The following is a 15,871-nucleotide window of genomic DNA, read 5'->3' as shown; positions in this document are numbered from 1 at the left end:
TTAGGAGGAGAAACTAATTCATTACAGTTGACCCCAACAATAAAAAGCAGAGTATACATGATGCTGGACCAGAGTCCTCCCATTACACTTGCCAAACATTTGGATTAAATTGTATCTGTGAGAGAAAGCTGATTGTCAGTATCCCAAGCTGCTGTTTGTTGAAGTTCTCTACAGGAAGGAGTGAGGTGCATGGGGGTGGGGAATGTGCTTAATGCCTGAGAAGTATGCTTCATTTGTCACATGAAAACCTCAAGAACCATTGGTGACAAAGAAAGGCTATGTGAAACCACACATTATATGATAAATCTGCTTTATTTAGCAATACAAGTGAGCAAAGAGCAGAGGAAGCAACACAGAGATACAAACCCTGTACATCATAGAACTAGTCACTTGTGCTTTCACAATAACTGCAAGGGAGGAACACAACATCTCTGAGATGGGATCTCCTGAGCCAGTGGAAAGTAAGTGGGATAGCCCTGTCTGGCCTAGGAACCAAGTAGCGACCTTCCAATGGTGAACAATGGAAGCTCAGTTGCAACAGGTTTTGGGAGAGAGGAGATGAGGACACTCAGTAACTTCAGTTCTAATTCAAGAAGAAAGAAAAGGAAGCAGGAAAGAGAAAGCAACTGGAGGAGAGAGCAAAGCAACTGAGGGAGCCTGAGACATTGTGGGAGCTTGAGCCCATGACAGGACTTCAGTGCTTGTAGCTCTTCTTGCTGGAGGAGGAGGAGGTGGTGGTGTATTTGATGGTGGAACTGCTGCCCCCAGAGGAGCAGAAGCCACCCCCTATGAGTCTGCCACTGCCAGAACTGAAGCCACCTCCAAGGCTGTGACCACTGCTGTAGGAGTAGCCACTTCCTCCGCATACGCCTAAGCCACTGCCGAGACCACTGGCACCGCCATAGCCACTGGCACCGCCATAGCCACCAGAGACAGTGGACTGCACCACGGCTGTGGAGGCAAAGGGACAAGGTCAGGACAAGATGGTGAGCTCACTCTGTCACACAGAGTCCAGTCAGAGGGACACAAGGGCAAGGGATGGGGCAGGTGAAGATACTTACAGATGTTGACTTGCCCAACGCCTTCCCCACTCAGCCTAGGAGAGAGAAGACACAGCCATGATGAGACCCAGAGCCACAGCTGGGTGGCTGTGGGAAACCTCCGAGTGAGGAGAGTCCCCAGGAACCTGCCTTCAAAGTGCTCTTCTGGGAGTAGCACTATGACCACCACTAGCGTGCCTTCCACTTGGGCTCATTGGCTGGACTTCTTGGAGATGGAGCCAGATGATTGAGGATGTTGTGTGAGTTACTCACCTGCACTCCTCGCCTTCCAGCAGCTTCCTATAGGTGGCAATCTCCACATCCAGGGCCAGCTTGACATTCATGAGCTCCTGGTACTCCTTCAGCAGCCGTGCCATGTCCTGCTTGGCCTTCTGCAGGGCATCCTCCAGGTCAATCAGCTTGCTCCTGGCGTCCTTGAGGGCCAGCTCCCCACGCTGCTCAGCGTCGGCAATGGCAGATTGCAGGCTGGCGCACTAGAGGGGAGGAGGGGCAGATTAACCTGCATCTGGACTCCAGGGGAGAGGAAGCATAGTTCTACTTTCCCAGAGAGGAAGAGCTCTAGAGGCCAGATCTCATGGAAATGGAGGTTTGATTCTTTTTGTCCAGTCTTTCTCCATTCTACAAACCTTAACTAATCTTGGAGTCCTTTAAGAAAAATCTATTCCCTTCTCTATTAACCACCCAAATGGTGATGGGGCTGGAAGATACCACAGCAGACTGAAGACCAGGGAACATGGGAAGAAATGGACCTACTGTCCAGTTTTGAATGTTGACACTTAGGATAAGTTCACATGGATGTACAATAACTTATACAAAACCACAAACATCCTCACTGAAAGACGATTTTATCTCAAACTCTTGAGACCTCACCTTCCTTTCACTTTACAGATTTTTTTGAACAACTCTCATTTGTCCTGTGTCTTTTCTCAGATTCTTTTTTCACATGGAGTATGAGCATATTTGCAGCATTCTTTCCCACATTTTCTAGCCTGAGCTTTTCTTTGCCAACCTGTGTTTTGCATCCCCAACTCAATCAGTCTCCTTATGGAATCTCATTTCACTGCCTCTAGACTGCGTGTATGAACCTCTGACCAGCTGAGGCTCGTCCTATCCTGAGTTTGTTTCCAGCTCTTGAGTTGGGCTCCATCTCTCTAACCTAGGGAAACTCAACCATGACATGTCCTTCTCTCTCTGCTTTTCTCTCAGTGCCCAAGAATTTCCCATATGGTGTTTGATGATACCTGATAGCCTAGGAAGGAAAGGATGTTTTCTCTTCCATGGTCCCCACTGTACCTGCTTCTTGACGTGGTCAATCTCAGATCTCAGCCTCTGGATCACGCGGTTGATCTCAGAGATCTCCTGCTTGGTGTTGCGCAGGTCATCGCCGTGTCTGCCCGCTGTCACCCGCAGCTCCTCGTACTATAAACCAGGGGGAGACAACGGGGGTGTCCATGGGCTTTATATGACACTAATCAAGGTTTTCCAAATTGAATCTAATGGTTTTCCACAAGACATTTAAAGAAAACTGGTGTTACTAGGTCATTGACACTCTTCACCAATCACACACCATCCTTGATAGGACCACTGACTGACTGGTTCTCTTCAGGACAAGCAATGTTCTGTACTGTTGCTGAGAGTCAGCATTGAAAGAAAGCTAAAACAAAGGTAACTGACCTTGATCTACATTAGCTTTCATCCTAACTTGGGTTATTGACCTACGAGATTTGGACATAATTACCCAAAAGATCTACCCTGTTAGTTCAGGGTACATGTTTTTTGAGAGGTCCCCCACTTCTTAGTTGTAGCTTAGTTGTAGCTTCCCCGCTGAAGTCTCTAGCTGCATTGATGTTCACAGAGGAGGCACAGGGATTCTTCATCAGCTGCCACCTCACCACTCACCTTGGACTGGTACCAGGACTCAGCCTCAGCCCGGCTCCTCTGAGCAATCTCCTCATATTGGGCTTTGACTTCAGCAATGATGCTGTCCAGGTCCAGGTTGCGGTTGTTGTCCATGGAGAGGACCACAGAAGTGTCTGAGATGTGGGTTTGCATCTGAGCCAGTTCCTGAAGAACAAGAGATCATCCGATCATCTTTGGTCATGGTGTTTAGAGAGGTACCTAGACCAAAGATATTCCACTCTTCACAAATCTCTTTAAAGGCAATAAAACAGAATGTGGAGAGATACTTACAGCATCATAGAAGGTTCTTAGGAAGTTGATCTCATCTGTGAGAGCGTCTACCTTGGCTTGTAGTTCAACCTTGTTCATGTACGCAATATCCACATCCTGGGGAAGAAGCCAACAGACTGCGATCAGATGAGCCCTCCTGCCCAGTCTGCTCCTGTTTTAGTGTCCTTGATGATTCTTTTCTCAGAATCATCTCCTTCAGGAAAGGAGCATGAGCCCCTGATCTGACCCATCTTACCTTCTTCAGTTTCACAAACTCATTCTCTGCTGCCGTGCGCTTGTTGATTTCATCTTCATATCTGGAATTAAAAGGAATAAAATCCTATTGAGTCCGGGGTGAAGATGATACAAGAAAAAGCAGCCTGGGATCTCCACTTCCCAGAATGGATATATACAAATGAGACTTTTGTCAATAAGCCTAAAGTATATAGCTTGTGGTTTCTAATTTCTTTACTCCATTACTCTTCCCATTCAACTTTTATGGCCCTTTTGTTCTTCAGGGTTTGTGTTTAATAACAACTGTAATGTCATGTCTGTTAACATGTTTTACTAAGAATCATGCCCTCATTTGGACCTGGTCATCCAATAGACTGAAGTGTGGGCTTCAGTAATCTAAGGTGTTTTCTCTCCTGTAACTCACTTGTTCTTGAAGTCCTCCACGGTGTCCTGCATCCCCCTGAGCTCCGAGTCCAGGCGGCCTCTCTCCCCAAGGATACTATCCAGCTGTCTCCTGAGGCTGTTGATGTACTGCTCAAACAAAGGCTCCAGGTTCTGCCTCACGGTCTTGGTGCCCTGCTGCTGCAGCAGGGTCCACTTGGTGTCCAGTACCTTGTTCTGCTGCTCCAGGAATCGGACCTGCAGGGAAACAAGATGGTTATCTGTGAGTTGACAAGTCCCCAGGCCGATCTGGTGGTCTGGTGGTGCTGGGCTGCTCCAGAGCCTGTACAGAGGCTGACAGTTCTGCTCCCCTGACTCCTTAGCTTCACACCACACAGGTCTCATGGCCAAGTTTCCCCAGGGAGCTGTCAGATGTTCCTCCCTCTGTCTTATGGAGACTGTCAGTGACTTTCACCCCTTCCTGTCTTCCTATTGACAAGGACAAGCACAAATGTAATTTATCATTGCATTTTTCTCATACTGCACAGAGTTTTTACAAAGCACATGCTTCAGTTAAAGGGATATCAGATGTTTATAATCTAATGATTAGATTCCAATTCTATTAATGGTTGGATTTAATCTTGTTTCCCATATAGTGCATGAATCCTGCTAAAGCAAAGTCCTTTAAGGCTCATTTTCTGGTTCTATAGGTGAGTATTTCTTTGGATATATACTTGAGTTGTTTCTCCTCAAATTCCCTTTTGCTTTTTGCTTTCTTTCCTCCCTCCAGCATCCATCTATGACTCAAATGCAGTTTCCACTGCAAAACCCTTTCAACTTTCTTAGACCATCCAGAAGATCAAGCCATCTGATTGCATTCTCTCATTTCCTGTTCTTTCCTTCAGGATTATCAAAAACTGTGACTATTCCCTCGGCAGGAATAGGGCCATGTGAGGGATGAGTAGTTATAAATGATTTCCATCACCTTCTGCCTGCAGTCCACATGGAGCCTGTCCTGTATCCCAGTGGAGAGCTCGCCTGAGTCCCACCACCCTCTCCCCCGAGTCTCCCCCCCGGTAGGACATTAGTTGGGTCTCTTGGGCACTCTGCAATCCCCACTGGGGGCAGATGCTCCCGGCTCACCTTGTCGATGAAGGAGGCAAACCTGTTGTTGAGGGTCTTGATCTGCTCCCTCTCCTCAGTCCTCACCCGCTGGATGGTGGGGTCGATTTGCAGGTTGAGGGGAGTCAGGAGACTCTGGTTGACGGTGACTTCTTGGATGCCTCCAGGGGGGCACACAGGGAAGCCAGAGCCCCCATAGCCACCTCCAAAGCCAGCTCCACCACCAAGCCCAAAGCCACTACCAGCCCCAGCACCGAAACCAAATCCACTCCCGGCTCCACCTCCAAAGCCATAGCCAACTCCAATTCTGCCACCATATCCACCACCGATGACACAGCTGCCCCCTGCGATGGAGATCCTCTTGGAGCCCCCCAGGCCATAGAGGCTGCGGCTGCCAAAGCCAGCTCCTCCACACACTCCAGCGAGGCCGCCACTGCCCCTGGAGCGGGACAGGGACACGCTGCTGAAGCCAGAGCGGCAGACCCCAGGGACTCTGGCTGAGCCGGCACTGAAGCCCCTGCGGCTGCTGCTTTGGGTCTTCACGATGGATTTGTAAGACATGGTTCCTGAAGAAGACGAGACTGAGGAAGGAGCGAGGGGTAGATTGTAGGGCTGAGAGGAGCAGGTCTGTGAGAGGAGCTTCCCGGCAGCAGCTTATATATGGAGAAAATGGGCTGGGCTCAGTCCTGGAAGGTGAGCCTGCAGGTTGGGAAGGGCCAGGCTTTACAAAGAGTGAGATCACATCTGGTTTATTAGAAAAGTTATGAAATATGAAGATTGCATTTTTGGTTTCCTTTAGTCAGGGAAAATTTCTCCTGCCTTCCAGCTTTGACAGCTCTGAGAACAGTAAGACGAGTCTCACCTCCCTGATCTGGGAGTTAGTCAGCACCTCACACAAATGTTCTCCACGTTATGCTCGTGCATGAAATGTAGAGTTCTTCTCCTGTGGTGTTTCACCCACCAGCCAGAGATCCTGGAGAGCAAAATACCTAATGCTTTTTCTGTGACTGTAATTATTAGTGTTTGTCATTAATTACAGAAGTTAAACATGACTTTTTTTGCTTTCCCTAAAAATTTCCCACAGGTAGGTATGTAGATTTGCAATATAAATGGGTCTCTGTATACCTATCACTAGATTTTATAAAAATTAATTTCTCATGGTCAGCCTTATTTCTTCTACACTCTTATGCAATTCCCTATCAACTCTAATACCCTGAAAAGCAGTTCCCAAATATCGTGTTATATCTTTAGAATACAATTCAATATTTATCTGTAAATGAGTTGTTCTTTTACACATACTGTTTATATATCCTTAATACTTAGATGTTCATTAATATCCAGAAATATTTATTCAATCTTGGAAAAGTGTGTTTTTGCTATTTATATTTTGCGTTTGCTTTTCCAAATCAAGATTCTAATAAGTTCCATACATCTTATTTTTGGGTGATATATTTAACATATTATATCTTTATAATATTTCAGGTCATTAAATCTGCCTCCACCTTTCCACTTGTCGTTTTTTTTGTGAAAAAAAGGAAAACAGTTTTATTTATGTTTTTCAGTTGTCCAATCTGGGAGTGTTAATTTGCATAATTATGTCATCTTCTTTAAGATGGTCTCAAGTCCTTCTGTATCCTATGAACTGACAGTTCAAACTAGAAGCTTAATAAACTATCTCTTTAAACATTTCAAATATAAATGTCAGAATGCCTGTTTATATACATAATATTAATATTTACACATCTACTTATTCATTTTAAAATATTAAATAAGTAATACATGGTTAAGGAAAAAATTACATGCTCAAGGGCATTCCCCAGTCCTATATAGTAAGACAGGTAAAGGTGTTACCATTCCCTGTGTATCCTTGTAGTCACCTCACTTAAATATTTCTGTGCTTCTCCTAGGGCATGTGTGAAGCATGTGAGAATATATATTGAATATATACATACATATATACATATATATGAGATACATATGTATATATATACTCTTTTACAATTATGCTTATGGTATATGTACTTTGTCCCCCTTATCTCTGTTCTTTCTCAGTTCTCATGCAGCATTCTCTGAGTGCTATTTCCTATGGGTTGTTTTCTTCACCTTTACCTGTGATCCATTGTTGTGCATCAGCAAGGTCTTGTGCTGTTTTCAGCCTGGCCTTCATTTCTATAGTGGCTTTATCTTCTTTCTCTACTGCTTATCTGTGGTTTACCAGCTAATATTTTAATTTTTTTATTTCTCATTCTATTGCCCCTTGGCTTTATTATTTCATTATGTTTGTTTCTTTGCCTCTTAGGAAATATTTTACCGTGACTTCTTCCTGTTGAATGTTTTCTAAGTGCCTCTTGCTTTTCCTTTTCCTTGTGTTTTTTGTTTGCTTGTTTATTTGTTTGCTTTCATGTAAAGTGTCCTTCGTGGGACTTGGAATGGTTCCTTCCTAATGAGGGCTCATCTCTGAATGATTTGAGATCCTTCTGGACTTGCCTTTATGCCTTTACAGACAGTCTTCTGGGAGGAGAGGCCACAACCAGAATAACAGGAATTCTCAGTAGGACACAGGCTGTGTAAATAGTTCTTTTAGTTTTAATTCATCCAAGCCAAGGAAGATGTCTGCAGAGTGGCTCACAGTTCAGTCTCAGTTTTCTTTGCTTCTCCGATGACAAGTTGCCAATAGGCATTGCCTCTGATTCCTTACTCAACCCTGCCTTCCCTGTGTCTTGAAACTTCAGGGCAATTAGGCCCTGCCTATAGCCCACACACCCACTTCTGACTGTTGCAAAGACTGATTCTTCGATTCTTGGATATGCACCTGAGGAGGTGTTCTTCACATTCACGCAGTAGGAGTTGCATGAGTCGTAGGTGCCTGGCAACAGGAAGACCTAAGGGGTAGCTTTGTGTGCTGTTCTTCTGTGTTTCCCACGTTGTTTAGTTTTGATTTGCCTGTTTTCGAGAGTGTTCTTCACTGGATTTTCTGAGATGTGCATTGAGGACATCTTCTCTCTGAATTTTCCCAACATCTGTGATTGCTTTCTCTCTTTCTGTAGGAAGGATTTTCTATTTTTTTTTTTTTTTTTTGATTGAAAGAATTTAAGATGTTTTCCTTTTGGAGGTTGAGGGTGGAGATAACTTTTATGATTCTTGTTCTCCCTGTTTGGTTTAAGCCAATTTCTAAGAAGGAGAGAGGCCTCCATTTCAGCTACATTCAGAAGTCTCCCATTCATATATTTATATTTAAAAAACATAGCATTTAAAATATTAAGCAATAATTGATACTAGAAATATTACTTTTCCTTTCTTGCACTGCATGGAAGCTATTGGGTTCAATGAAGACATCATTGCTCAGGGCCCCCCTCCTGAGCCTCATGGGGTCACCTGAAAGTTGTCTAACAATACATCTGATTTACCATCATCAGAAATTTCATTCACAAATATATTAGTGTTCTTCTCAGTGGAACAATCTCCTTTACTGCTTAATCAAAATTTGTACCATTGGAAGTCCAGTGGATACAATGAGAGAGAATAGTATGTAAACAGCTATGTACCAATCTCCCAGATTAAACACTTTTCCATATTTCTCAGTATTGTCTCATCTAATTCGCCTACTTCTTTTGAAATCTTCTACTTTTTTGTTGATGTATCTTCAAGAAAATTAAGACATTAAGTCATTTCAATTGTCAGTATTTGCAAGCATGCCTGAGAAAGGATGACTTTTTAATCTAACTGTATAACAGTTTTGTATCTGCAGCAACAGTTGCTTCTTAATGAAACTGAATGCCCGTTTATGTTCACACTTCTCTGATTATTTCAAAGATGTCTTTTTATGCTGGTTTACTTGAAGCAACATCCTAACTAGACTCTTGGGTCTCTTAAGATTCTTTCATACTGTTCAGTTCACTTCAGTTCAGTCACTCAGTCGTGTCCGACTCTTTGCGACCCCATGAATTGCAGCATGCCAGGCTTCCCTGTCCATCACCAACTCCCGGAGTCTATCCAAACCCATGTCCATCGAGTCAGTGATGCCATCCAGCCATCTCATCCTCTGTCTTCCCCTTTTCCTCCTACCCCCAGTCCTTCCCAGCATTAGGGTCTTTTCCAATGAGTGAACTCTTCGCATGAGGTGGCCAAAATGTTGGAGTTTCAGCTTCAACATCAGTCCTTCCAATGAACACCTAGGACTGATCTCCTTTAGGATGGACTGGTTGGATCTCCTTGTAGTCCAAGGGACTCTCAAGAATCTTCTCCAACACCACAGTTCAAAAGCATCAATTCTTCGGCGCTCAGCTTTCTTCACCGTCCAACTCTCACATCCATACATGACTACTGGAAAAACCATAGCCTTGACTAGACGGACCTTTGTTGGCAAAGTAATGTCTCTGCTTTATAATATGCTATCTAGGTTGGCCATAACCCTCCTTCCAAGGAGTAGGCGTCTTTTAATTTCATGGCTGCACTCACCATCAGCAGTGATTTTGGAACCCCAAAAAATAAAGTCTGACACTGTTTCCACTGTTTCCCCATCTATTTCCCATGAAATGATGGGACCAGATACCATGATCTTAGTTTTCTGAACGTTGAGCTTCAAGCCAACTTTTTTACTCTCCTCTTTCACTTTCATCAAGAGGCTCTTTAGTTCTTCTTCACTTTCTGCCATAAGGGTGGTGTCATCTGCATATCTGAGGTTATTGGTATTTCTCCCAGCAATCTTGATTCCAGCTTGTGTTTCTTCCAGCCCAGCATTTCTCATGATGTACTCTGCATATAAGTTAAATAAGCAGGGTGACAATATACAGCCTTGACGTACTCCTTTTCCTATTTGGAACCAGTCTGTTGTTCCATGTCCAGTTCTAACTGTTGCTTCCCGACCTGCATACAGGTTTCTCATACTGTAATAGATCCCTTTTTAATAGAGCCCATTGATTTATGGACAAATTGTTTTTTTCTCTTGTATGTCTACACTTGATTTGGTTTGTTGTTTTCTGTTGGTGCCACATAACTTCTAACCCCAGTTTTTCCTATATAGTAGTTACATGAGTTCATTAGACTTTTCCCATTGTTTCAGGTAAGATTATGTCCCAGTTGGTCCTATGTGTCCATATTGCCTCAGCTTGTGAGGCACATAATACTAGTTGCCCAGTTTAGTGATGTTAAGACTGATCTGTAGTATAGCTATAGTTCTGGCCTTCAGTTCAATTCAGTCGCTCAGTCGTGTCCGACTCTTTGCGACCCCATGAATTGCAGCACGCCAGGCCTCCCTGTCCATCACCAACTCCTGGAGTCTAACCAAACCCATGTCCATCGAGTCAGTGATGCCATCCAGCCACCTCATCCTCTTCTTCCCCTTCTCCTCCTGCCCCCAGTCCTTCCCAGCATTAGGGTCTTTTCCAATGAGTCAACTCTTCGCATGAGGTGGCCAAAATATTGGAGTTTCAGCTTCAACATCAGTCCTTCCAATGAACACCTAGGACTGATCTCCTTTAGGATGGACTGGTTGGATCTCCTTGTAGTCCAAGGGACTCTCAAGAATCTTCTCCAACACCACAGTTCAAAAGCATCAATTCTTCGGGGCTCAGCTTTCTTCACCGTCCAACTCTCACATCCATACATGACTACTGGAAAAACCATAGCCTTGACTAGACGGACCTTTGTTGGCAAAGTAATGTCTCTGCTTTTAAATATGCTATCTAGGTTGGTCATAACCTTCCTTCCAAGGAGTAAGCGTCTTTTAATTTCATGGCTGCACTCACCATCAGCAGTGATTTTGGAACCCCCAAAAATAAAGTCTGACATTGTTTCCACTGTTTCCCCATCTATTTCCCATGAAATGATGGGACCAGATACCATGATCTTAGTTTTCTGAACGTTGAGCTTCAAGCCAACTTTTTCACTCTCCTCTTTCACTTTCATCAAGAGGCTCTTTAGTTCTTCTTCACTTTCTGCCATAAGGGTGGTGTCATCCGCATATCTGAGGTTATTGATATTTATCCCAGCAATCTTGATTCCAGCTTGTGTTTCTTCCAGCCCAGCGTTTCTCATGATGTACTCTGCATATAAGTTAAATAAGCAGGGTGACAATATACAGCCTTGACGTACTCCTTTTCCTATTTGGAACCAGTCTGTTGTTCCATGTCCAGTTCTAACTGTTGCTTCCTGACCTGCATACAGGTTTCTCAAGAGACAGGTCAGATGGTCTGGTATTCCCATCTCTTTCAGAATTTTCCACAGTTTATTGTGATCCACACAGTCAAAGGCTTTGGCACAGTCAATAAAGCAGAAATAGATGTTTTTCTGGAACTCTCTTGCTTTTTCGATGATCCATCGGCTGTTGGCAATTTGCTCTCTGGTTCCTCTGCTTTTTCTAAAACCAGCTTGAACATCTGGAAGTTCACAGTTCACGTATTGCTGAAGCCTTATCCCTCCATTAAAAAGTGCCGAATAAATTTGTCACCTAATATTTTACCATTCATTGGTCAATTCTCACATTGATTATTCATTAGAGGTTGCAAATTTGTAATTTTGAATTTAACATCTGTCCTCCTCATTTATCAACTGGGAGTCATCTATAAAGAAGAAATCTTTATTGTTTACTTTTTAGATAGTAATATGTATTTTATTCAAACAGGAAAGGCAGAATAAGTGCTTCTTTCTTATAATTTTGTAATTTTCATAACAGTGAATTGGAACCACCATAATTTCCAACTATAATGAGGAAGTTTTGTTTGTTTTTTATTTTGGTTTGGTATGATTATAAATCCACAGTTCAAAAAATATATTCAATATGTTTCTGTCTACTGCAGGCATTAAACCTTTTGAGTACTTAAACTGTCCCATTTTACGCCACTTGAGTTCTTCAGATTTTCTTCTGTGTCCTTTTGATAGGGCCCCATTGGGTTTTGAAAGCTTCTTTGTTGACAAGGACAAGAAGTCTCAGGTTACCTTGTACTTATCTTGCAGCAGACATGTAATCAGTCATTTCTGTGAGTAGCTGAGGTGCCTTTTATTAGGAAATGATATTTATAAGCTAGAATTTGTGTGTATGGATGTTCATTGTTACTGGGTTCTTCTAGGTTTGAAGTATTTTCAAAATACAGATCTAGAAATATGTAAAAACATATTAGAAAATATTTAAATCGGAAGTTTATAGATATATTTCAAATTCAAATGGGAGAATATAGGATGGTTTTATAACTGTATTTTTTTTTTTTTACTATATCTGAAAAGCTTAGCTCTGAATGGCATATTCTTTATTCACTCTGTCCTACCACAAACCTGATATCCGGGCTTCCCTGATAGCTCAGTTGGTAAAGAATCGGCCTGCAATGCAGGAGACCTGGGTTCAATCCCTGGGTTGGGAAGATTCCCCCAGAGAAGAGAAAGGCTACCCACTCCAGTATTCCGGACTGGAGAATTCCATGGACTGTATAGTCCATAGCGTCGAAAACAGCTGGACATAGCTGAGTGACTTTCACTTTCATAACAGTATGAGAATCCAGATTAACTCTAGCCTTGTGGTTGCAAATAGAAGCAGGAAAAAAAGATCTTCCATTATTACATGGGTTTGAGAGAAGTTTCTTAAGTAAGGGAGTACAGATATGGATGGCAATGTGCTTCAAAAAGGGGCTGCTACAGTTGCATGAGAAGACTGGGGACAATAAGAGTGTTGGAGAAAATGGCACATTTGAGTGGACCTGCCTCTAAGACTAAAGAGGATGATTTCCCACCCATTTCCCTTTCTAGTGTTGAAGGGACATCCCTGGAGTCTTCAAGGTGACAGCCTTGAAGAGAAGAGATGGCCTAGAGAAAGTCATGGTCCAAGATATCCAGTTGCTCTCAAAGACGGACTCCTCAACACATTTTTCCTCCCATCCTGAGGTCTGCTGTTAGCTATTCTCAAGGACAAGTATGATGAAGAGTTAGTTAGCAGGGAGTCTGTAGGGAATGCCTCTTGGGGCATGCAGCAGGCAGAGAAGATCAATCTGCTCTCAGGACCTTTGGAAAAGTTCCCTTTTCTGCTTGTGCCACACTCTGTGCCCTCATGAACTGTGATGTCATTCATTAGTCTGTGCTGGTGATTCTAGCCAACATAGCTAGAATCTACCTTGTATGGCTCACAAGTGATCATCCTGGGTCACAGAAGATCCAGGTAAGGTGAACTTTGGATATAGCTTCTAAGTAGGAAATGTTCTTCTATTTGAGATTGTTATGAAAAAGGTGTATTTTCTGTATTTTCCAGGCACCTAGACACCATACTGGAGGAAGCAATTGACTAGCCTCCTTAGGAGTCAAATCCAGTATCTAACAACCTTTGGTACTGCCCAGTCCTTCCTTGCTTCAAAAGCAAGACTTTACTGTTTCAATAGAAAAAATATTTCTTCCTATTCAGCCCTCAAAGAGCAAAACAAATCAATCTGAAAGTTTTAATCTCATGCACATTAATCAAGAGATTGAAACTTTTCTTCCTTAATACCAAAATTGTAACCACATTTAACTTCAGATGTCACACAATGAGGACATCACGGGGAACACACTTTCTCTTTTGAAATAACAAGGTTCAACATCAAAAGATTTAGGAAGTGCACAGATTAAAAAAATACAATTTACTGGAGTTAAAACCAACATGAGATTGTCAATATTATTGTTTTATCATTAGCCATTCAATGATTTCTCTGTATCTCTGTTCCTCCAACTGTCTTTCTGTTTTTTTTTTTTTTGTATGACTCTGTCTCTTTCTTTACCTAGCTTGTTTTCTAATTTTGTATGAAAATTAGTAAAAATATAGATGATACTTTGAACCCCTTGCCTCAAATGTTTTCCATAATAGCTATGTTTCATTTAGTCATTGTGTCTCCTTAGACCCTTCTTGGTTTAACAGTTTGTCAGATTTTCCCCGTTTTCGTGACTTAGAAAGTTTTGAGGAACTCTGCCGGTCTGTTTTGTCGATGTCCAACATTGGGCTTTTTCTGATGTTGTCTCATGAATAGACTGGAGTTGTGGTGTTTTGGAGGAAGAACATAGAGGTAACCTACACTTTTCATCACATCATCACATCATCGTCATCTTAGCCTACATGCTTTGAAAGTAACTTATCGCTTTAATATTAGCCTTGATCATCTGGCTGAGGAAGTGTTTGACTAATTTCTCTTCAGTAAAGTCACTCTTTTCCCCCATTTTTAGACTGTACTCTTTGGAAGGAAGTCATCGTGCACATCCTACATCCCACATCCCTTAGTGGGGAGTACTTATTCACTTGTTCGCATGGGGACCATGTATGTAACTAAAAGAAATTCTTTTGCCTGAGACTCTTCAATCATCCCTCATGAATTAATTTAATCAATCACTCATTCATGTCAGTAGATACAGTGAATAATTATTGCATAATTGGGCTTTAATCCAAATATTATTTATTTATCTATTTATTTATGGCTCAAGAAGTTTCAGTTTGTCTACTAATAGCTCTTTCAGTGTCTTCTATGACTATTTCTTCACTTTTTGCCGCTGAAAAATGCTCCAGAATCACCTTTGCATATATTCCTCCCCATTCGTAGAATCAGACATATCTCCTCAATTCTTCAGAAGAGGACTTTCATGGTATTAGATGGATTCTCCAGAGAAATCATCTGAGATTAGGGCCATGGACAAAACAGACTGGAAACATTACTGGATCTCAGGAACATTGTCTGACTCTCAGACCAACCTTGCACTGTATCATGAGATTTCCTTACCCATTCAGAAAGTCAAAGGAAGCCAAGATACAGCTGAGAGAGAATGCAACCATGTCTTTGGAGTGGCAAAGACTCGACTTCTTTGAGTCTCTATGAGAGGCTTTTGGGGTGAGGAAAAAGGCCTTCCCATTTCTATTTTGTCTCCATACTTAAAAAAATCAGCACCTGCATTTTGTTTCTGAGTCTGTAGATCCTGAAATTAACCAGTGTTTCCATTATTTCCCAGGTGAAACTTTATTGGGATTCATATCCCAGAAGTACAAGTTCTTACATTTGTACTGTTTCCTCAGGATACGTTGCTAGAAGCATACTTTCAGTTCAGAAGTGTGTACTTTTAAATTACACCTGATACATGTTGTCAGGTACACTTTTGTGGTCATAAGACATTTTAAAACATAAATCAGACATCTTACACTCTAGTCAATGTTCTTCTGATCTCATTAGACTGTAATATGATTCTCTGAGGATGATGGATGACTACTGCGGCAGAAGGAGGTAGAATCATAGAGACAAGTCAGAGAAACTAAACTGCTGAGACCTAATCTGAGCAGTAAAACCGGACTTTACTATGATGGACCCAGATCCCTTCCACTCCACATGCCAAGCTGTTCTGGGAGGACTGCTGGCATCAGGATGTTAAATTGCTGTCTGTTGAAGTTCTCTAAAGGAGGAGAGTGAAGCACACGGGGACTGGGAGTATGCTTCATCCTGAGAAGGCATTTATCAGACGAAAACCTCAAGATTCATTGGCGACAAAGAAAGGCTATGTGAAACCACACATTATATGATAAATCTGCTTTATTTAGCAATACAAGTGAGCAAAGAGCAGAGGACGCAACACAGAGATACAGACCCTGTACATCAAAGAACCAGTCACTTGTGCTTTCACAATCACTGAAATGGAGGAAAACAACACCTCTAGGATGGGACTTCCTGGGCCAGTGGAAAGCAAGGGGGATCCCCTGTCTGGACTAGGAACAAGTAGTGAATTTCAGATGGTGAACAATGGAAGCTCAGGTAGAGTAGGTATTGGCAGAGGGAGACGAAGGCACTTAGTAACTTCAGTTCTAACTCAAAGTAAGAGATGAAGGAAGCAGAAGAGAGGAAGCAACTGGAGGAGAGGGTGGTGAAACTAGAGAGGGAGCCTGAGACACTGTGGGAGCTTGAGCCCACGACAGGACT

At 42.5% G+C, this 15,871-nt stretch overlaps 1 protein-coding gene across 1 annotated transcript; it reads right to left on the bottom strand.

Moving 5' to 3' along the window:
- Nucleotides 1-293: 293 nt before the first annotated feature.
- On the bottom strand, nucleotides 294-5,528 carry LOC145503717 (keratin, type II cytoskeletal 6A-like). The gene is made up of 9 exons (XM_081483844.1): nucleotides 4,989-5,528; nucleotides 3,889-4,103; nucleotides 3,487-3,547; nucleotides 3,252-3,347; nucleotides 2,961-3,125; nucleotides 2,355-2,480; nucleotides 1,314-1,534; nucleotides 1,062-1,096; nucleotides 294-951 (listed from the first exon to the last, which is right to left on the bottom strand). Exons 1-9 carry the CDS (start codon nucleotides 5,526-5,528, stop codon nucleotides 695-697), a joined length of 1,716 nt encoding a protein of 571 aa, XP_081339970.1. The 3' UTR covers nucleotides 294-694.
- Between the last annotated feature and the right edge of the window lie 10,343 nt (nucleotides 5,529-15,871).

Source organism: Giraffa tippelskirchi, chromosome 4 (assembly GCF_054371585.1).
Source record: "Giraffa tippelskirchi isolate mGirTip1 chromosome 4, T2T-mGirTip1v1.2.pri, whole genome shotgun sequence".
In the NCBI taxonomy this organism is placed as follows: Eukaryota; Metazoa; Chordata; class Mammalia; order Artiodactyla; family Giraffidae; genus Giraffa; species Giraffa tippelskirchi.
The sequence above is the reverse complement of the archived record's forward strand: the minus strand, read 5'-3'. Positions and strand labels throughout refer to the sequence as shown.

Coding starts and splice junctions, on each gene's coding strand:
- LOC145503717 (XM_081483844.1), bottom strand. CDS start 5,528: ATGTCTTACAAATCCATCGTGAAGACCCAAAGCAGCAGCCGCAGGGGC. Junction 3,126..3,251: donor TAAGAACCTTCTATGATGCT/GTAAGTATCTCT, acceptor CTTGTTCTTCAG/GAACTGGCTCAGATGCAAAC. Junction 1,097..1,313: donor CTGGAAGGCGAGGAGTGCAG/GTGAGTAACTCA, acceptor TCTCTCTCCTAG/GCTGAGTGGGGAAGGCGTTG.